This window comes from Camelina sativa, chromosome 17 (genome assembly GCF_000633955.1).
Source record: "Camelina sativa cultivar DH55 chromosome 17, Cs, whole genome shotgun sequence".
Taxonomy (NCBI): domain Eukaryota; kingdom Viridiplantae; phylum Streptophyta; class Magnoliopsida; order Brassicales; family Brassicaceae; genus Camelina; species Camelina sativa.
In genome coordinates, this window is record NC_025701.1 from 26,623,280 (window position 1) to 26,645,763 (window position 22,484).

At 35.8% G+C, this 22,484-nt stretch overlaps 4 protein-coding genes across 5 annotated transcripts; 2 read left to right on the plus strand and 2 right to left on the minus strand.

The window, feature by feature from the left end:
* On the plus strand, window positions 1,853–2,309 carry LOC109129841 (putative F-box protein At1g47915). Its single transcript, XM_019238752.1, is given in 2 exon segments — window positions 1,853–2,186; window positions 2,189–2,309. Coding segments are annotated over 2 exon segments (213 nt in total). The 5' UTR covers window positions 1,853–2,002; the 3' UTR covers window positions 2,218–2,309.
* Window positions 2,354–4,377, plus strand: LOC104758082 (F-box/LRR-repeat protein At1g48400-like). The gene is made up of 3 exons (XM_010480893.2): window positions 2,354–3,505; window positions 3,651–3,791; window positions 3,879–4,377. Exons 1-3 carry the CDS (start codon window positions 2,510–2,512, stop codon window positions 4,176–4,178), a joined length of 1,437 nt encoding a protein of 478 aa, XP_010479195.1. The 5' UTR covers window positions 2,354–2,509; the 3' UTR covers window positions 4,179–4,377.
* Window positions 6,644–11,053, minus strand: LOC104758083. Its single transcript, XM_010480894.2, has 10 exons — window positions 10,832–11,053; window positions 9,147–10,006; window positions 8,960–9,047; window positions 8,582–8,629; window positions 8,331–8,498; window positions 8,098–8,248; window positions 7,926–8,012; window positions 7,291–7,415; window positions 7,000–7,178; window positions 6,644–6,674 (listed from the first exon to the last, which is right to left on the minus strand). The coding sequence occupies exons 1-10, from the start codon at window positions 10,940–10,942 to the stop codon at window positions 6,644–6,646; spliced, it is 1,848 nt and encodes a 615-aa protein (XP_010479196.2). The 5' UTR covers window positions 10,943–11,053.
* On the minus strand, window positions 14,962–17,038 carry LOC104758084 (F-box/LRR-repeat protein At1g48400-like). 2 transcript variants are annotated; one of them, XM_010480896.2, is made up of 4 exons: window positions 16,951–17,038; window positions 15,776–16,781; window positions 15,523–15,663; window positions 14,962–15,437 (listed from the first exon to the last, which is right to left on the minus strand). In XM_010480896.2, exons 2-4 carry the CDS (start codon window positions 16,757–16,759, stop codon window positions 15,138–15,140), a joined length of 1,425 nt encoding a protein of 474 aa, XP_010479198.1. In that variant the 5' UTR covers window positions 16,760–16,781; window positions 16,951–17,038; the 3' UTR covers window positions 14,962–15,137. The 2 variants fall into 2 exon arrangements, with proteins under 2 accessions (XP_010479198.1, XP_010479197.1); XM_010480895.2 differs by having other exon boundaries at window positions 15,776–16,831; window positions 16,951–17,037.

The window sequence follows — 22,484 nt, forward strand, 5'->3', positions numbered from 1 at the left end:
ACATATAAACCTTATATAATAAAATCAAAGCAACATCGGCTCTAGTCACATTAGAGATGTTTTGCATTGATTTGGTTAATCTACTAGTCAACGGAGATTTCCCTTGAAACTCTTCTTCACAAAGAGAAGCTTCTACCCTGGCATCGATCCAAATTTAGGGACTCCTTTAGAGATATGTAGAAACTGATGTTTCTCACAATGAATTTGTTTAGGAGAGAAACAAATTCAATAACAATCTCTTAAAGAACTTGGATCAAAGTAGACAAGAAAAGGAGAAATGAAATCTCTTGAGAAACAAGTTAGGTTTTGCTCAAGAACAAAGAGGAATTAGGGTTTTTGTATTAAGAATTGGTTGGATCTTACAATGAGAGGATTGCCCTCTATTTATAGGTATTCAAATATCTATTGAATATATTCGAATATATTAAATATATTGACTTTCCTAAAATCAGGCGAACTGATTAGGAAAGTCTTTCCCTTCTTACTAGGTCAGCCGCAGGGCGAGTTGAAGTGTCGGTTCGTCACCTCGGCAGTGGGCCTCTCGGTGTTATTGGGCCTTCAGGGATGAAGTCCAAACCCAGGTCGAGTTCCCGGTTTAGATGATCGGTTCTCTTAACGGGTTTAGATCGGTATGTTGGGGGTGCTAATTCCCGCACCAACAAGATAGCTTCGATGGCTTCGGGAACATCAGCATTTAAGATCGTTTTGTATCTTCGACTACATATGTAGTTCCGGTCTCTTTTAAAGCCTGTTTTAGCATTTAAGATCGTTTAAGTTCCGGTCTCTTTTTTGTATCAGCATTTAAGATCGTTTTGTATCTTCGATGGCTTCTAAAGCCTGTTTTAGTTCCGGTCTCTTTTTATATAGACCGTTGATTTCGTTTAAGGTCTTTGTCGCTAGCACCTACAAAATTATACTTTTATAAAATAACCGCATAAGTTTATGTTTCTACAGAAATTACCTCACATTTTTTATTTGTAGTTAAACTCTCCTCTTAATTCAGATAATTTTGGAAAAATAAAGCTACATAATTGGTGGTATAGAAACGAGACTTATACACAATTCTGAAATTGAAAACAATATTTCTACGACATGTAAGAAAAAGAAGACAAAGAGCGTGTGCCCATCTTTTTAGGGAATACTTCAAGAAAGCTTCTCTAAAGATAGGCATATGGCTTTTACAACTGATTAAGGATTTTGCTTCCTCTCCTCTTCGATTGTGTCTTTTAGAAGGCATAGTAATGGCAATTGAAGCTTTGTGCAATACAACACTTTCTCCAAGTGTCTTTTCAGGTTCTTGGTTTTCAAGATCCTCGTCTTGTCTAGCGTGTAACCATTTTTCCCAGGGACCTTTGGTGCACGCACGAAATCCAAACACCGCGTTCATTCTTTTGTAACGTTTGCGGCAATGGTTATCAAGGTGGCTGACTATGTGGCAGTGGTCGGTCATCCTTTACCATGAGTGGTCTCACTTTGTGTGGCAATTCTTTACCTTAGGACTTATTTTCGTTTTTATGTATCTTATCACTTTATGGTTTCAAGTCAAGCTTTAAAGTTTGTTTTATGTACGTTTTTTAAAATCGTTGTTTGTAGTTTATTTTGTCCTCATGTGTAAGTTTATTGGTGTATTTGGCTCTTTTTCAAAAAAAGTTTGTAAACCTTTAATCTAATATATAATAAAAGAGTGTTTGATGGAAAAAAAAAATAATAATAAAGTTGTTTGGTTTGGGTTCAGGTTAAAATTATTTTTTTACTTTTTTTTTTTTATCAATTTTCCCTTCTACACTTTTTTTTGTCTTTCCTTTTTTAGATAATAGTATAACATTCTCTCTCTTTCTCCGACTCTCAAAATCTTCCTGTCCTTGGAACGTGAAGGATCAATATTTGATTCTGGATTTTTCTCTCTCTCTCTCTCTCTTTTATTGATATAATTGCAGAACATTCCATACAATTAATTGAGTTGTTGGTTGTTGTTGCTAGAGAGATTCAGTACAATTAATTTATGAGTTCTGCTAGAGATTCGATAAGTAATTTGCCAGATGAGATACTAGGCAAAATCCTGTCTTTGCTTCCGACAAAAGAGGCTGCTTCCACATCGGTTCTGTCCAAGAGGTGGAAGAATCTTCTGGGTCTAGTAGACAGCCTTTCTTTTGATGAATCGATGGTTGTGTATCCAAATGAAGAAGAAGCTTTAAGTGGTTCACATCGCTTCTCTGATTTCGTAGAAAAGGCACTGGCTCTGTTTAGCAATTCTCCTCCCATGAAGAGGTTCTCTCTGTGTCATGTACCTAGAGATGGCTGCGACGATACATACCGCCGTTGGATTTTGACTGCTATGGAACGTGNAAAAAAATTGATCTTCCTGTCCTTGGAACGTAAAGGATCAATCTTTGATTCTGGATTTTTCTCCCTCTTTCTTTTATTGTTATAATTGCAGAACATTCCATACTAGTGACCCTAAATTGAGTTGTTGGTTGTTGTTGCTAGAGAGATTCAGTACAATTAATTTATGGGTTCTGCTAGAGATTCGATAAGTAATTTGCCAGATGAGATACTAGGCAAAATCCTGTCTTTGCTTCCGACAAAAGAGGCTGCTTCCACATCGGTTCTGTCCAAGAGGTGGAAGAATCTTCTGGGTCTAGTAGACAGCCTTTCTTTTGATGAATCGATGGTTGTGTATCCAAATGAAGAAGAAGCTTTAAGTGGTTCACATCGCTTCTCTGATTTCGTAGAAAAGGCACTGGCTCTGTTTAGCAATTCTCCTCCCATGAAGAGGTTCTCTCTGTGTCATGTACCTAGAGATGGCTGCGACGATACATACCGCCGTTGGATTTTGACTGCTATGGAACGTGGTCTATTGGAACTACACTTGCACGCGGATACATATGTCCTCCGTATAGAGACAGAGTTGTTCACGAGCAAGACACTGGTTAAGCTCACACTGTCCGGTGAATGTTGTCTTGAAGCTGAGCGTGTGTTTCTCCCTGCCCTCAGATCACTTTCTCTCTTAACTGATTTCGGGATTGATATTCACAACCATTGTCGGATTCTTGATGGCTGCCCTGCTTTGGAAGAGTTATTCATACGTGATGCTGATCATGGCTATCCGCCATGTTGCAGTTCATTCGTAAAAAATGCATCCATCAAGCGACTTGTGGTTTTGGTTAATCTTCCGGATTTTAAAGAGCGTCACGATCTGTCTTATTTTGAAGCACCGAGTCTAGTTTACCTTGACTATTCTAGCTATGTCTGGTATGATTATGAGTTTGTTCATTTGGATTCGCTTGTCGAAGCCAGGCTGAGTCTCAAGTTATGGGATTATGATTACAATTATGATTACCAGTACGATGATGACGATAGTGATGACTATTATTCTTCTGATGAGAACGGCGGTTCATGCTATTCTTATGTTGAACCAATGGAGGCTTTATTCGGCGATGTTACAAAACTAGTTGCGGGTATAAGCAACATCACAACTCTTCACTTGTCTCCCGATTCCCTTGAGGTCAGTTCTACCTTCTTCTGTTGACTGTCTTTATTTTGGTTTGTCTACTGCTAGCTAGCAGGGTCTCTCTCACACTTATTATATATGGTTTTTGGTTGTGATCTCACACTTATTATATATGGTTTTTGGTTGTGATGATCATCAGGCGTTTCATTTCTGCTGTAAATCCATGCCAGTTTTCAACAAACTCCTTACTTTATCTATTGAGAGTAACAAGGATAAAAGTTGGCAAGTGATGCCACTTCTCCTTAATAGTTGTCCAATTCTACACACTTTAGTTTTCAAGGTATTATCAATTTCCTTACTGAGATTCTTTTGTTGTTGTTTGTGTTGCCCATTCATTATTATACATGTCAACCTGGTCTGGTTTCAGGGTCTTGTACATAGAGTAACAAACAAATGTGGAGATGCATGCTCTTGCATCCCGAAGAAGCGTAAGAGGAAGAAGAGCAAGAAATTGTCTTGTTTATGGACATGCCATGTGAATGTACTAGAGGTTTCAGAGTATGGAGGTTCTTTTCAAGAGCTGAATCAGATGAGACATTTCTTGGGGAAGTTGGAATGTCTTCAAACTGTGGAAGTTGGTCTTGTTGCCGACAAAAGTGAGTTCTTGCAAGCTAATCTGCTCACTCTCCCCAGACTTTCATCAAAATGCAACATCCTGTTCAGCTGACCTTTTCTCCCCTCGTCTTTTTTTTTCGCTTTCGATGTAGCAGAGTGAAAGTAACTTAACATGAATATATGGTTTTATATATATCATTGGAGTTTTAACTCTGTTTCTGAGATAGTTTTTTTTTAATATGCATGCGTTGTACTTCTTGATAGTGCGTATGATCTGAAAATACATAATATGAAGAGTGAGCTTTACTGTACATTGTTCCTACCATGGATTTGTTGTTGTTGAATGTTGATTTAGGTGAGTCCCCACTTGAATTTCAGCTATTACTTTGATACTTAAGTTAAAGCTGCTTTGAGAAAACAAGAGTGATTTAGAGAGAAAAAAAAAAAACAGAGAGAATTCTTTAATTGCAAACGAACGAAATCTGGTTTACGGTAAGACATGATTTTTCAAATCTGCAGGCTTTTTTTTTCATGTGGATGATTCAGAAACAACATTGAATGTTTGCTTGAGTAAACACAGGAATACAGACTTCAATCTGTAAGTAAACACATTGAAAGAGAAGAGAATGAGAGCTAATAAAAGGGAAGGATGAGCGGACACTGAGAACTTACAAGATTTCAGTTTTGGCTTACAAGACATTGAGAACTTACAATCAACACCTTAGACTTCACTTCTAGAATCTCGGTCATCATTTGTCAAACTTTGCAGGCGTCTCAGGCTCATGCAGAGAAGCTGCAGGACTTGTAATCCCACCGTATGAAGGAAAAAATGTGGAGCTGACATTAGTCGTTTCACTGGTGGTGAATTGGCCCAATCATTGAAATATTCACAAGGTTGTGCTACTTTGGTAGCTAGCTATTGCTATTCTAGAAAGTTTCAAATTTAACCATGGCTTCTCATTGTTATTTGTTAATTTACTTGCTCTGATTATCTCTTTATGATTTTATCCAGTTGAAACTTGCGTCTCTTGCTTCAGATATAATAACAAAGCGGTTTACCTACTCAGGTTGTTTCAGTTGTGATAGTTGGACTACCAACAGGTTGTTGAACACATTAGATGTCCAAAATGGACGTAAAGACTATTGGATCCTTAAGTGTATGCTGATTCAGGAGTAGATTTTCATAGACAATCTGAGTCACAAGCTTTAAAGAGCATATATATATATAGCGATTTCTTAAGCTTCTGCAGTACTATCTAACTTTCTATCTCTTCCACTTGTTACCATACTTTCTCACCTAAATGTGGCTTTAGTGTACCAACTAGAGAAGTGAGAAGTGATAATCTTGAGTCACTGGTTGTGGTAAATGGATTCCAGTAGGGGACTGGCCTTTTCCAACGTGTATGCATAGCTTTTCGCTTGTTTCAAGGGATAATGACTAAAGAAAGAACATGGAAATCAAGTATGTGATAGCCATTAGTGTGTTTGTGGTTCACCGTATCTTTGTAGAGTGCTATGAAATCCGTTGACATGGTCCAAGTGCGGCTTTGACTGTTTATTAGTACAACATCTTCTCTCAACACTAAGTTCTAATAAATTAGAGAACATTCTCTATATATATCATAAGCAGTCACTCTCTCTTCTCTTCTCTATAACTACATGCTCCACCAGAGAAATAAGCATTCTACACAATCCACGATCTTGACGAATTATATGGCACACTACTCAAACCAGTTCAGTTGGAAAAAAATCAAAAAGGCATGTGCTTGGACAAAGTAATGTAATGAAATCAATAGGGCCATCAAACTATGAAAATACTATAACTCTATATAAGAGTACGACCAACTTACTGGTTTCTTATCAAACCATTAAAATTGGTAGATATTTCAAATTTCTAAGGATAGAGTGGCATATATGCATGCAGATGTCCATATATAGTAATATCAAATTGTCAATTGTCCGTTAATCGTTATCAATTCTTTTTGTCAAGAACATTTTTTTAGAAAGAAACCTATATATACTCTTATAGACCTCTTGTCTTAAGTTAAACTTGTTTGTATTTCTTTGATAAGTGGATAATTTTCATGGCAATAAGAAGTTAAATAAGATAAATGAAAATGATCATGTGACCAATTGTTTTTAAATTGTGTCAAAACAAATTTATTTATTTATTTTTATTTATAAAGTGAAGTGTAAATTTTTAATAACAATTTATTTTATTTTGAAACACCAGTTTTTATGTGGACATCTGATTTATAATAGAACACCTTAACAAAACGAAATCTTAAATATAAAATCCTAATCCCTAATATACATTTAATAAACTAGATTTTTAGGAGAAAAAAAAAATAACACTTCTAATAACAATTATAAGTGTTAGTATCTACTATCTCAAATTTCTTAATATATCCCCAAAATATTTCAAATAATCATTAAAAGTAACAAGAAGATGCAATAATTGGATTTTCAGAAACTAATATGTAAACTTACTTACAACTTAAAAATTTGGTATATGTACACACTATGTACTATCAATTGATTTTGCATTTGTATAAACTATTTATGAAATGTAAGAAGTTAGGTCACAAACTCATATACAGTATCAGTTCTAAATGACAAAACACAACATAAAATACATATAAAACGGCACACATGTTTGGCGACAAAAAAACAAAAACCAAATGGCACAAATGTCACATATATATGATCATGTTTTTTTCCTAAAATTTTATGTATGGTTGAACTTGAAGATAATAATATAACTGAAATATCCTGTATTTTTGGGGCATTCTCAAAAATGCCCCTTTTTCCATATCTCTTTTTAAAAATACCCCTTCATGTTGACCATTTTTAAAACTACCCCTCTTTATATACAAAATGACCAAAGTACCCTTTTTTGAGTGACAGCAAGAATGTACAGTCATCAAAATCGAAAATATTTTCCCGCCAAAAAATTTCCCGCCAAAATTTTTTTCCCGCCAAAATCGAAAAATTTTCCCGAAAAAATTATAGTGGCCCGATAACAAGGTGTTCTTGTGGTATTGACACCATGGCAGTGGCGGCCACGGTGAAGTATAGCTTGACCCGGTAAATGAGTGTAACGAAACATTTCCTGCTTCAGTGAGAAATAGTTGTTTCCTTTATTTCTTAAAACATTTTGCCATTTACGAAATACTGAAATGTAGTAGGACAACAACAAAAAGGCTCCTCAAAAGGACACATACCTCTGCCTTAAACTTTGTCGTCATATGTTTTTTGCATCGTGTGCCTCCGAAGAATATTTCCCCTCCCTCAAATTGTTTCTTCAAGCAAACATTCAATGTAATTTCTGATTCATCCATATGTAAGTCTGCATATTTTATAAAAGAAAATCAGGGCACTAGTTACTGATAAGTTGAAACACAGATTAACAAAAAGAAGCATCCATTGCCCAAATAAACAGTCACTAGTATTCATTCTGTCCCAGACGATTTTCCCAGAGATTAGTCATATATATAAGCACTTTTAATCCATCATGTAACAACCCCAATAGCTGACTTTTCCATGTTATTATGTTTCCTCTCTTCCTAAAAATGGCACACATTCATATGTTTCCAACTAAGAGTGACACAGACACACTGCAAATGTACCTCAGATAATCAATTGAACAAAGATAGACACACTTCAAAAGAGACCAATCAATCACAAGAACATTGATATACACAGGTTTGTAAAGAAAATCCTTATACTAAACCAGGTTCATGTTTGGTATTAAAGAATTCACTCTGGTTTTCTCTAAGAGTTCGTTTGCACTTCAGGAAAGATCGTACATTGCAGAATCAATGTTGCAAAGTAATTGCAGAAAATCAAAGAGACTCACCTAATTCAGCATCCCTATCATCACCATATTCAATAAAAAAGCCATAGTGAGAGTCAAACATTGCTCCACGCACTTCATGGAAGAATACTGCAAAACAATAGAGTGAAGTTCAGCGTTACTGTATTTCATTAGATTTGCTTAACCAAAGCAAACAAGTCAAGTATTGACTTGCCTTTGCAAAGAGGAAAGATAAAATCCTGCATGAGTTTGTTAAAGAAAATATCCAGGCCAAAGTTGCCAAGCACAACACCGTAGTTACTCGTGTTGTTAAGTCTCCTGATCCGGTAATTTTTCTCTTGAACCCACTTTCTGAAAGTTTCTGCCTGGTAAATCAAAAAAAAAAAGTAGCAAATGAATGATACAAAGAGGATAAAGTGGCTGGCAAGATGATGGGGTTATTATTACCTCAACCATCAATTTCTCAAAGAAGTCATGCTGAAACATTTGAAAGACAAAAACACTGGGATACGCTTGAGAATTGATGCGTCTGAAGCTTGCCTCTGTGATCGCCTCCAGGAAAGAGGGAAGCAAAAACAATTTGGGATCAAAATTAGACCACCCCCTGTAACATAGCTGCAGAAAAGGAAACATTTGCAATAAGAGAAACTCAAGAAAACCTATTAAAAAAAAGACGAGTAAAGGCTTCTTATCATTACCTCATAACTGGATATTATATTCTCCCTATAGTTCTTGCGCAATTTAGCCTGGGACATTATACATTCATGTAACCAGAATTAATGTGTTTCACAAGAAAGAAACAAGCTAAAGATAATTCTCTGATTCGTATCCGAGTTTAGTGAACTTCTTAATTTCAAGAACCTAACGAGAACTTTATGAAGCAATTCCAATTTTCACAGATATGGTTTGTTCATAATCACCATCACTAACCAGATTCTAAGAGAAATCTAATAATCAAATCAAGAATCAATTCCAAATCCGATTTCATATTTTGGGATCTAAGAAAAAGAAAGAAATCAGAAGTTGAAAGAGAGCTAGTAGACAAAGAAAAATGCTCCTCAAAAGGTATCACATACCTCTGGCTTTGCATCTGTATTGGCATGAAAGCCTGCATTTTCTGTATTAACAAGCCAACCTGGAACAGTGACAACAAAGTCCTGGAATCTGCAATAAAAAAAGACAAAGACAACAATAAAACCCCACCACTGTAAAGGTACGTTATAAGAGAAAACAGAGAGGAGAGGAAGGAAAGTATAAGCTTACTTTGTGAGAAGTGAATCCATGGTAACCTCTGGAATTGCAGTAGCAGGAGAAGATTTATTGGTGGTTCTTCTCCTTTTTTCCTGGTCCTGGTTTCTCTTATTTCCCTTGCCCTGTTTTGGCTTTCCAGTCTTATCTTCCTTGGGATCTTCCTTGGGATCTTCCTTATGAGTCTTGTCCTCCTCCTCCTTGTCACTGTCGTCTTTGCCTTTTTTATTCTCAGACATGTTGTCGCCCATTACATAGGTAAGGCAATATAGAGAGACACCTTCATACTCATAGTGATGGAGAGTCCACGTTCCTTGCTGTGCGTGTTTAACATCTTCTGAGCCCGTCTTATCAAAGCGTAAGGTGAGTGTCTTTGTAGCTATAACTTCTTCATCATCCATTCTGAAAGATTTCAGACGGTCTGCCTTCCAATGTATGCCCAAAACCTTGTTTATGTGTTTGTAGATTGAAGGTCGTTTATGGAAAAATAGCCAGGCGCGGTTTGGTCGAGGATGAGGTATGGTGAAGAGCTCGGGCTGATCCCATGGATAAGTGGTGAAGATGTCTTCGTTATCAAACTCAGGTATACCAACGTCAATGTTCTGTCTTTTCAAACGTACAGCTGCTGCACATGTGAGATTTCTTGCGGCTGGATTGGTGAACCCACCGAAGCAGTGGAGAGAGACGTCCTCCTTAGACAATTTTGACGCCAGATCTTGATGCCACACACAACAGTACACCATTCCACTCTCCCTAGACAGTGTGCATCCTACCAATGCACATTGATGTTGGAATGTGCTAGGATACACCACTTTCAGCAGTTTGGATTGCTGACGGAAGATGTCAAGGAGTGTGTTTGCGGCTACTACAGCTTCCTGTGGAAAAAGTAGAATAGGTCAGGCCAAATTATTAAATAATATTCAGGGTTATAACCCTTAAAAGACAGCAAAATTTCTAACAAACCAGAGATATTTTCCAAACATAATTAACATACAAATCATCTTCTGGCCCAAAAAACATAAACCACATCAAACTTATAGAGTCCAGCTGAACCAAACAAAAGATATTTGGTCCACACACATGATTAACACATCCATACTTAAAACTAATCATCTTCTGGCCCAAAAAACATAACCCAAATTAAAATTTCTAACAATCAGCCGAACCAAACCAGAGATAATTCTTTCCAAACATGATTAACATCCATATTTAAAAGACTAATCATCAGCTGGCCCAAAAAAAACATGAATCACATCAAAGCTGAACCAAACAAAAGATATTTTTGGTCCACACATGATTAATATCCATAACTAAAAGTAAACTAATCATCTTCTGGCCCTAAATCAAACCACATCAATCTTCTAACAATTTTTATAGAATCAAGCCGAACCAAACCAGATACTCCAAAAATGATTAACATCCATATATACTTAAAAAGACTAATCATCTTCTCGCCTAAAACCAAACCACAGTAAACTTCTAACAAGTGAAGGAGAATTCAACCGAACCAAACCAGAGAGAATGAATGATTGACATCCCTAATTCAAACTAACGAATCCATGAATCTTGGCGCTCAAATTCTAATTCTCGAACCCTAGAAACCCTAAATAGTAACGAATCATCCGCAATTTCGTAGACTCAATCTCAAGAAACCGATGATGAAGACGATAACGAAGAGAATTAGATTTTAGGTTTTGTACCTCATCGATCTCCGTGTTTGACTCGTCTGCTGCTTCGTTCGTCGTTATTTCCTCGTTCATCGCCACGTCTGCTTTCACCGTCGGATGCGAATCATCTACTTCCTCGTTCATCTTCGTCAGTGTCAAACGAGATTGGAGGAGAAACGTGGAATCGGAGGCGAATTGTGGAAAAAGCTCAACGAGATGAATGTCGCAGGGAAAAAAAAAAACAAATTGATTTGAGCGGGCGATTATGGGTTTCTTGGAATCGCGTCGGGTTTATCCCCAATATTTTCACAATTTACATCATCAGACCCTGACTTTTTCTTTTTTAAGGTTTGAAAACCCCAATGTTTTAGAAAAACCCCTAATTCTTAGTTTGATGATCCTTTGATCTCATTACATTACTTTGTCCAAGCACATATGCCTTTTTGATATTTTTCCTACTGAATTGCTTTGAGTAGTGCCATATAACATTATTATAAATAAAACTAATTAATGCAGTATTATTATATTTTTTTATTATTATACAGTATATAGCTGGTTAAATTTTAGAATTAATAATCAAAATATAATTATACAATCTTAAACACCAAACAAAATTAACACACTAATACAATTTTTAAAATTTTAATTTTTTTTTGTTATATAAATTTTGTCCCGCGATGTACAACGGGTTAAAATCTAGTTTAGTTGGTAAAAAAAGTAATTAATCAAAACTATTTTCTCATCTTTCTTCTATGTGCTTCTGCAGAATAAGTAGAACCAGACTGTAATTTGTACTTTATTTTGCTTAGGACTTGGGAGAGATTACTAATAAAACCTTGCAGTACCTTCAAATTACCAGCTGCAAATAGAAGACTGAACAGGTTCATGATTATCTCTAAAGGATATGAGCTAAAATTGACATAGACTGATATTTAAGATACCTTCAAATTATTTTGAAACAATTCTACTTTGTATTAAACTGAACAATCGAAAGGATTGTGATTCACATGTCACACATATATTTCTTTCTGTATTCTACGATCAAAAATATGGATCTCGTGGTTAATATTCTCACATATACAACCTTTATAAAACCAATTAAAAAACTCATTTCGTTCATAGCCTAAATATTTGAGAATATCTGGGAATTAGTCTATAATGGCATTGACTATATATTTTGTATATAAAGTATTAGTTTTAGTATATTTTAAATAAGAGATTTCTAATATGGTGGGATTGGAAGTAAATCTTGTTTAAACATACAATAATTTTGTAAAAGTTCATAGATTTTACATAGTTTTGGTCTCTTTTTGGTCTCGTTTTGGCCTCTGGAAATGTACATATCCACTAATCATTAAGAAAGAAAAGTATGTAGATTTTTAAAGAGGGATTCTTACACTTTTTTTTAATAAAACAAGTTAATTATAGTACATTAGTTTGTGTGGGATATTCAAAACAAAACAAAAAAAAATACATAAATTATATTATCTTTGACCAAATATATATATACTAGAAAGTAAAATGGAGAATTAATCTAGTATGACAATGAGTAATAAATATTTTGAAGTTTCTTAAATACAGGATATATTAGTAAATATTTTGAAGTTTCTTAAACAAAAAAGATATTAGTTTTAGTATATTAGCATGCTTAGAAATTAATTCTTAAAAAATACAGGATATTTCAGTTATATTATTATCTTCAAGTTCAACCATACATAAAATTTTAGGAAAAAAACATGATCATATATATGTGAAATTTGTGCCATTTGTTTTTTGTTTTTTTGTCGCCAAACATGTGTGCCGTTTTATATGTATTTTATGTTGTGTTTTGTCATTTAGAACTGATACTGTATATGAGTTTGTGACCTAACTTCTTACATTTCATAAATAGTTTATACAAATGCAAAATCAATTGATAGTACATAGTGTGTACATATACCAAATTTTTAAGTTGTAAGTAAGTTTACATATTAGTTTCTGAAAATCCAATTATTGCATCTTCTTGTTACTTTTAATGATTATTTGAAATATTTTGGGGATATATTAAGAAATTTGAGATAGTAGATACTAACACTTATAATTGTTATTAGAAGTGTTATTTTTTTTTTCTCCTAAAAATCTAGTTTATTAAATGTATATTAGGGATTAGGATTTTATATTTAAGATTTCGTTTTGTTAAGGTGTTCTATTATAAATCAGATGTCCACATAAAAACTGGTGTTTCAAAATAAAATAAATTGTTATTAAAAATTTACACTTCACTTTATAAATAAAAATAAATAAATAAATTTGTTTTGACACAATTTAAAAACAATTGGTCACATGATCATTTTCATTTATCTTATTTAACTTCTTATTGCCATGAAAATTATCCACTTATCAAAGAAATACAAACAAGTTTAACTTAAGACAAGAGGTCTATAAGAGTATATATAGGTTTCTTTCTAAAAAAATGTTCTTGACAAAAAGAATTGATAACGATTAACGGACAATTGACAATTTGATATTACTATATATGGACATCTGCATGCATATATGCCACTCTATCCTTAGAAATTTGAAATATCTACCAATTTTAATGGTTTGATAAGAAACCAGTAAGTTGGTCGTACTCTTATATAGAGTTATAGTATTTTCATAGTTTGATGGCCCTATTGATTTCATTACATTACTTTGTCCAAGCACATGCCTTTTTGATTTTTTTCCAACTGAACTGGTTTGAGTAGTGTTTCATATAATTCGTCAAGATCGTGGATTGTGTAGAATGCTTATTTCTCTGGTGGAGCATGTAGTTATAGAGAAGAGAAGAGAGAGTGACTGCTTATGATATATATAGAGAATATTCTCTAATTTATTAGAACTTAGTGTTGAGAGAAGATGTTGTACTAATAAACAGTCAAAGCCGCACTTGGACCATGTCAACGGATTTCATAGCACTCTACAAAGATACGGTGAACCACAAACACACTAATGGCTATCACATACTTGATTTCCATGTTCTTTCTTTAGTCATTATCCCTTGAAACAAGCGAAAAGCTATGCATACACGTTGGAAAAGGCCAGTCCCCTACTGGAATCCATTTACCACAACCAGTGACTCAAGATTATCACTTCTCACTTCTCTAGTTGGTACACTAAAGCCACATTTAGGTGAGAAAGTATGGTAACAAGTGGAAGAGATAGAAAGTTAGATAGTACTGCAGAAGCTTAAGAAATCGCTATATATATATATATATGCTCTTTAAAGCTTGTGACTCAGATTATCTATGAAAATCTACTCCTGAATCAGCATACACTTAAGGATCCAATAGTCTTTACGTCCATTTTGGACATCTAATGTGTTCAACAACCTGTTGGTAGTCCAACTATCACAACTGAAACAACCTGAGTAGGTAAACCGCTTTGTTATTATATCTGAAGCAAGAGACGCAAGTTTCAACTGGATAAAATCATAAAGAGATAATCAGAGCAAGTAAATTAACAAATAACAATGAGAAGCCATGGTTAAATTTGAAACTTTCTAGAATAGCAATAGCTAGCTACCAAAGTAGCACAACCTTGTGAATATTTCAATGATTGGGCCAATTCACCACCAGTGAAACGACTAATGTCAGCTCCACATTTTTTCCTTCATACGGTGGGATTACAAGTCCTGCAGCTTCTCTGCATGAGCCTGAGACGCCTGCAAAGTTTGACAAATGATGACCGAGATTCTAGAAGTGAAGTCTAAGGTGTTGATTGTAAGTTCTCAATGTCTTGTAAGCCAAAACTGAAATCTTGTAAGTTCTCAGTGTCCGCTCATCCTTCCCTTTTATTAGCTCTCATTCTCTTCTCTTTCAATGTGTTTACTTACAGATTGAAGTCTGTATTCCTGTGTTTACTCAAGCAAACATTCAATGTTGTTTCTGAATCATCCACATGAAAAAAAAAGCCTGCAGATTTGAAAAATCATGTCTTACCGTAAACCAGATTTCGTTCGTTTGCAATTAAAGAATTCTCTCTGTTTTTTTTTTTTCTCTCTAAATCACTCTTGTTTTCTCAAAGCAGCTTTAACTTAAGTATCAAAGTAATAGCTGAAATTCAAGTGGGGACTCACCTAAATCAACATTCAACAACAACAAATCCATGGTAGGAACAATGTACAGTAAAGCTCACTCTTCATATTATGTATTTTCAGATCATACGCACTATCAAGAAGTACAACGCATGCATATTAAAAAAAAACTATCTCAGAAACAGAGTTAAAACTCCAATGATATATATAAAACCATATATTCATGTTAAGTTACTTTCACTCTGCTACATCGAAAGCGAAAAAAAAAGACGAGGGGAGAAAAGGTCAGCTGAACAGGATGTTGCATTTTGATGAAAGTCTGGGGAGAGTCAGCAGATTAGCTTGCAAGAACTCACTTTTGTCGGCAACAAGACCAACTTCCACAGTTTGAAGACATTCCAACTTGCCCAAGAAATGTCTCATCTGTTTCAGCTCTTGAAAAGAACCTCCATACTCTGAAACCTCTAGTACCTTCACATGGCATGTCCATAAACAAGACAATTTCTTGCTCTTCTTGCTCTTACGCTTCTTAGGGATGCAAGAGCATGCATCTCCACATTTGTTTGTTACTCTATGTACAAGACCCTGAAACCAGACCAGGTTGACATGTATAATGAATGGGTAACACAAACAACAACAAAAAAAATCTCAGTAAGGAAATTGATAATACCTTGATAACTAAAGTGTGTAGAATTGGACAACTCTTAAGGAGAAGTGGCATCACTTGCCAACCTTTATCCTTGTTACTCTCAATAGATAAAGTAAGGAGTTTGTTGAAAACCGGCATGGATGTACAGCAGAAATGAAACGCCTGATGATCATCACAACCAAAAACCATATATAATAAGTGTGAGAGAGACCCTGCTAGCTAGCAGTAGACAAACTAAAATAAAGACAATCAACAGAAGAAGGTAGAACTTGACCTCAAGGGAATCGGGAGACAAGTGAAGAGTTGTGATGTTGCTTATACCCGCAACTAGTTTTGTAATATCGCCGAATATAGCCTCCATTGGTTCAACATAAGAATAGCATGAACCGCCGTCCTCATCAGAAGAATAATAGTCATCACTATCGTCACCATCGTACTGGTAATCATAATCCCATAACTTGAGACTCAGCCTGGCTTCGACAAGCGAATCCAAATGAACAAACTCATAATCATACCAGACATAGCTAGAATAGTCAAGGTAAACTAGACTCGGTGCTTCAAAATAAGACAGATCGTGACGCTCTTTAAAATCCGGAAGATTAACCAAAACCACAAGTCGCTTGATGGATGCATTTTTTACGAATGAACTGCAACATGGCGGATAGCCATGATCAGCATCACGTATGAATAACTCTTCCAAAGCAGGGCAGCCATCAAGAATCCGACAATGGTTGTGAATATCAATCCCGAAATCAGTTAAGAGAGAAAGTGATCTGAGGGCAGGGAGAAACACACGCTCAGCTTCAAGACAACATTCACCGGACAGTGTGAGCTTAACCAGTGTCTTGCTCGTGAACAACTCTGTCTCTATACGGAGGACATATGTATCCGCGTGCAAGTGTAGTTCCAATAGACCACGTTCCATAGCAGTCAAAATCCAACGGCGGTATGTATCGTCGCAGCCATCTCTAGGTACATGACACAGAGAGAACCTCTTCATGGGAGGAGAATTGCTAAACAGAGCCAGTGCCTTTTCTACGAAATCAGAGAAGCGATGTGAACCACTTAAAGCTTCTTCTTCATTTGGATACACAACCATCGATTCATCAAAAGAAAGGCTGTCTACTAGACCCAGAAGATTCTTCCACCTCTTGGACAGAACCGATGTGGAAGCAGCCTCTTTTGTCGGAAGCAAAGACAGGATTTTGCCTAGTATCTCATCTGGCAAATTACTTATCGAATCTCTAGCAGAACCCATAAATTAATTGTACTGAATCTCTCTAGCAACAACAACCAACAACTCAATTTAGGGTCACTAGTATGGAATGTTCTGCAATTATAACAATAAAAGAAAGAGGGAGAAAAATCCAGAATCAAAGATTGATCCTTTACGTTCCAAGGACAGGAAGATCAATTTTTTTTCGAGGTAGAGAAAAGATAAAAACTTACGATTTGCAGACGAGAAGAGGAACAAATCGAAAAGCTTGCTTCGCTGCTTGACCATGGATTTTGTGAGTCGGAGAAAGAGAGAGAAATGTTATACTATTATTTTAAAAAAAGAAAACAAATAAAAAGTAAAAAGGAAAAATTGGTAAAAAGAAAAAGTAAAAGAATAATTTTAACCTGTACCCAAACTAAACAATTCTTTTTTTTTTTTTTTTTTTTTTAGAAACGATGATATATCAATGAGCATGCATATTAAAACTCTACAAACCATTTAATTAATCCTTCTATATTAACTAGATATAATCATTGAACATTTGATCTAACGACACAAATACCTCTAGATTGCATTATACACAAATACATCTAGATTGCGTCATACACCTACGGATGCAATAGTTGAGAGATAGTCATTGATACATAAAAATTAGTTAGTGCGATAAAATAATATCTCAAGTGTCTAAATACTTAATTTGTGGTCGTTTCAACGTACGTATGCATTAACAACGTTTCTACACGTAATAGATGTGAAATAGAGAGCATCAATATTTAAAGCTTTGATCTCTCATGAAATTTAGAAACATCTAATGAGAGTGATAAATTTGAATGTAGATTATTATTATTATATTGCACTAGAAGCATCAAGATGGAGAATCGTTACATATATGAACTATATTTTTATAGTTATTAAATTGCTTAATTTTTTAATTTCTTATCATTTACAAATATGTTTGTATAATTTTAACCTGTACCCAAACTAAACAATTCTTTTTTTTTTTTTTTTCAGAAACGATGATATATCAATGAGCATGCATATTAAAACTCTACAAACCATTTAATTAATTTTACTATATTAATTAGGAAATATAAATATGAAACTAACCTTAAAATTTGTAAAAAATTATATTAAAAAAATTTAATTAAGATTAATTAATTAATTATAATTAATTAAAAACGAAAATTGGGAACACATAAAATAAAATAAATTGTAGATTAGTAAAAAAAAATCATATTAGAATCAGAACTAATTTGTATTTAAAAAAATTAACAGGTAAAATTCTAAAAATTTACTCGAATAAAATCTATAGAACCACAAATTTTATCAAAAATCTAATCGAATAAAATATATAACAGTTCCGTTTAACGGTTTAGATTTTAAATATTAATAAATAAAAAATAAAGATATAGATATAGTATCTTATATATTTAAAAAGTTATATTTTTCTTTTAGCCACACCGTTTTTTAGGAAAATAGAATTAAATTGAGATTTAAATATATACAATGCTTGAAAGTGCTTATTCAAAGAGGTTTTTCAAAAAATTCACTAGCTATATTTAGTTGATGTTTTTACATGTTAGTTATATATTTTTACTTACTTCACAACTATAGCAAGAATTACGTTTAATTGACAAAGGTTTAAACAGTTTTATTCATTACATGCAAATGTTTTCTTGACCGGTTTTCAATAAACATTTTTAAAATACAAAAAATTTAATATAAGCAAACCAAATTTTTAATCACAAACCATTATAAAATAACATAATAACAAAATAAATTATTACAAATTTTCATCAAAAAAAGTTTAGCCCGCGGTTTTCTGCGGGTTAGTACCTAGTACTTAAGTAATTTTCTCTGTTTTTGTAACATTTCGGTTAGAAGAAAAATCATATGCAATCTAAAAGAAGTTTGCAATCGTATGCAATCATATGCAATCCAAAATCATATGCAATCTAAAATCATATGCACTCAAGTATGCCGACATCAACTCGCCGCCACCTGAATATCAACCCCCTTGTTCCTCCAAGAACCTCTAGTAACTTGCCCGTTAGGAAAACCNTAACAGGTAAAATTCTAAAAATTTACTCGAATAAAATCTATAGAACCACAAATTTTATCAAAAATCTAATCGAATAAAATATATAACAGTTCCGTTTAACGGTTTAGATTTTAAATATTAATAAATAAAAAATAAAGATATAGATATAGTATCTTATATATTTAAAAAGTTATATTTTTCTTTTAGCCACACCGTTTTTTAGGAAAATAGAATTAAATTGAGATTTAAATATATACAATGCTTGAAAGTGCTTATTCAAAGAGGTTTTTCAAAAAATTCACTAGCTATATTTAGTTGATGTTTTTACATGTTAGTTATATATTTTTACTTACTTCACAACTATAGCAAGAATTACGTTTAATTGACAAAGGTTTAAACAGTTTTATTCATTACATGCAAATGTTTTCTTGACCGGTTTTCAATAAACATTTTTAAAATACAAAAAATTTAATATAAGCAAACCAAATTTTTAATCACAAACCATTATAAAATAACATAATAACAAAATAAATTATTACAAATTTTCATCAAAAAAAGTTTAGCCCGCGGTTTTCTGCGGGTTAGTACCTAGTACTTAAGTAATTTTCTCTGTTTTTGTAACATTTCGGTTAGAAGAAAAATCATATGCAATCTAAAAGAAGTTTGCAATCGTATGCAATCATATGCAATCCAAAATCATATGCAATCTAAAATCATATGCACTCAAGTATGCCGACATCAACTCGCCGCCACCTGAATATCAACCCCCTTGTTCCTCCAAGAACCTCTAGTAACTTGCCCGTTAGGAAAACCTCCACAAGTTAGCTTATTCCTTCTGCTTGGCAATTCTCCACAGCAAATCATCAATACGAACGTAATAAACCAAACAAGTACCATACGTTCGCGTATTCAGATTCACCGCTTCAAATGCTTTGCAGGCCGCTAACTCAAATCACTTGACTTATTCCCTCCAACAAGCTTACCAAAACCTTGAATCTAGCAACCTTGTCCATCTCCAATGAACTTCATCCAACATCGTCGCAACGATTAGTTTATTCTCCCATGAAGGCTTCTCGTGAGCTTATGTACCTGGCAACCATGCCCTTGCCGGCTCATATCTGCTGCAGCTCTCCTTCCCGGGACTCCAGCACCACCGGCCACTCATTGTTGGCACATCAGCCACACATTCTTAACCGCTCCAGCCATAAAACCCTAGCCCACCGGCCAACATAATCCTAAAATCCAATATTAAACCACCATCACTCTCGAGGTCTACATTCCGTCGTTATGTTTATACTCACGTTCTATACATTGCTTGCTCCCACCTCTTCCACTCTTAGGTCGCAACCTTCGAGTCATACCGATCTCACTCTCAGACCAGCGTCTTCGAGTTATACCGTCTCACTCTTGGACCACAATCCTCAAGATCTCGGTATCAGGGGAACTACTCATCCCCTCAGGAGAACAACGTCCCCTCTGCCACTCTCGGAGCCCTCAGCCCCTCGAGCTATCGGTATTCAGGGGAATCACCATCCCCTCAGGAGCAACAATCCTTAACGACTATAAACATCTCTCGACACAACTACCTCCTGTGATCCGAGTATAACATTGCAATGTTACACCTGCCCACTCAACTTATAATATCCAACTGGATTAACCACCAAGCAGAGAAATATCTGCTCCAACTGCATATGTCCACATATCCGCCTCTCTAGGCCCGATACCTCTTGAGAATAATCTCATACCGGTCATCTACAACCGCTCCATCCTCTTAACATAAGGTGCAAAGTCCTCAACATCTGCAGCCCTCTGCTGCACCCCGCCACATGCGGCACAACTGGAGATGATGCAGTATATCGAGGCAATTCACTAATGGAGAAAGAGAGTGCAAAAAAAAATATCATGAGTTACAAAAAAAAGTGGAGGCAATTCACTAATGTACCATATTTGGCCTTGTAATCGTCATGCAAAATATTTCTCTTTAGTTTTTTTCCTCTGTGTTAACAAGTGGTAAAAAAATTCAAAGAAAAAATCCATGTACATAAAAACGTGAGTGAGGAGAAGATTCATTATTACAAAGGGTCACGCTGCCAAAAACTGCACTTGCTCAGCTTAGCAAACAACTTCTTCTCCTGCAGCTTCTCCATAACCGCCCTCAAATGCACTGCATGCTCCTCAGGTCTCTTAGAATAAACCAGGATATCGTCGATGAAAATGATGACATATACATCCAGAAACTCCTGAAACACACTGTTCATCAATCTCATAAACGCTGCTGGTGCGTTAGTCAACCCGAAAGGCATCACCACAAACTCATAATGCCCATACCTCGTCCTGAAAGCAGTCTTCCTTATATCTGCCTCATCTATCGGTATCTGATGATAACCCGACGCCAGATCTACCTTAGAGAACCAAGTAGCACCCCTCAACTGATCCAACAACTCATCGATCCTAGGAAGAGGATACTTGTTCTTCACAGTGACCCGGTTCAAACCCCGATAATCAATGCACAACCTGAAACTCCCATCCTTCTTCTTCACAAACAACACTAGCGCTCCCCACTATGATACACTAGGACGGATGAATCCCTTACTCAATAAATCCTCTAGTTGCTTCTTCAGCTCTGCCATCTCTGCTGGAGCAATCCTGTAAGGAACCTTGGATAACGGTGTCGTCCCCGGTTCCAGTTCAATGGTAAAAGGATCCGACCGAGATGGTGGTAATCCCTGCAAAGACTGAAACACATCCTCAAACTCCTCCACTACCGGAATACCGCTAACCGTAGACTTCCCCAATGACTCTGGCATAGATATAGTAACCAAATAAGCCTCACGGCCCTTCTCGATCATCTTCCCAGCCTGAATGGCTGAGATCACGAGACTCTCCGAAGTCGGTCTAATACCCTGAAAAACCAACTTCCCTCCTAAACTCTCAAACTCCACTCTACCCCGATGGCAATCCAAATGCACCCTATGCCGATGCAACCAATCCATCCCGAGAATAACGTCATACAGCTCCACTGGACTGATAAGCAAATCCGCTGGCCACGACTCCCCTACGATCTGAATATAATTCCTCTAGCCCGTCCGATCACTCTCAGGAACTCACCTCCCGCAACCCTGACAACTCCTGCACGCTCTCCAGGATCCCCGCTGATCCCCGCACACTCTGCACACTCTGGAGTAATGAAGCTATGAGAAGCTCCAGAATCAAACATAACGTGGGACTTAAACCCGCCCACCAACAAGGTCCCTACACAAACCTCATGTGTTGAGAACCTAACACTTTATCACAGGAAACATAAAATCTGACCCTACTAAAATCACAAAAATCAAGTACCAGAAATTATACCTGTGATCGCCCCAGCACTGGTTCCACCAGTCTCTACTGTCGTGTAAACCCGAGGCCCCTGCTCAATCCATGCCACCTGCTGACCTCCAGGCTGCACCTACTGCAACGCTGCCACTGCTGCCGGCTGCAACTTGGGACAAAAAGGCATGATGTGCCCTGTCTCCCTACAATGATAAGACACTAGAGGTCCTGTCGTCGGAACACTCCTCTTAGGACAACTAGCAACCCTGTGATACTTGCTCCCACAACCGAAGCAACCCGCACCACTCGGCTTCTGCGTAGCCTCCCATTTCCTCTTGGTTCCCTGAGCAGGCCTACCGCCCCTGCTAGAACCACCCTGCTGCTGAGCCTTACTAGGCTGAACTGCTGGAG

Bases quoted from the DNA above. Each gene is read 5' to 3' on its own strand.
- LOC104758084 (XM_010480896.2), bottom strand. From the start codon at position 16,759: ATGGGTTCTGCTAGAGATTCGATAAGTAATTTGCCAGATGAGATACTA. The intron at 15,664-15,775 runs GTCAAGTTCTAC...GATGATCATCAG, and splicing joins TGTCTCCCGATTCCCTTGAG to GCGTTTCATTTCTGCTGTAC. The intron at 15,438-15,522 runs GTATTATCAATT...GTCTGGTTTCAG, and splicing joins TACACACTTTAGTTATCAAG to GGTCTTGTACATAGAGTAAC.
- LOC104758082 (XM_010480893.2), top strand. From the start codon at position 2,510: ATGGGTTCTGCTAGAGATTCGATAAGTAATTTGCCAGATGAGATACTA. The intron at 3,506-3,650 runs GTCAGTTCTACC...GATGATCATCAG, and splicing joins TGTCTCCCGATTCCCTTGAG to GCGTTTCATTTCTGCTGTAA. The intron at 3,792-3,878 runs GTATTATCAATT...GTCTGGTTTCAG, and splicing joins TACACACTTTAGTTTTCAAG to GGTCTTGTACATAGAGTAAC.
- LOC104758083 (XM_010480894.2), bottom strand. From the start codon at position 10,942: ATGAACGAGGAAGTAGATGATTCGCATCCGACGGTGAAAGCAGACGTG. The intron at 8,249-8,330 runs GTAATAATAACC...TTGATTTACCAG, and splicing joins TTGAGAAATTGATGGTTGAG to GCAGAAACTTTCAGAAAGTG. The intron at 7,416-7,925 runs GTGAGTCTCTTT...TAAAATATGCAG, and splicing joins TGATAGGGATGCTGAATTAG to ACTTACATATGGATGAATCA.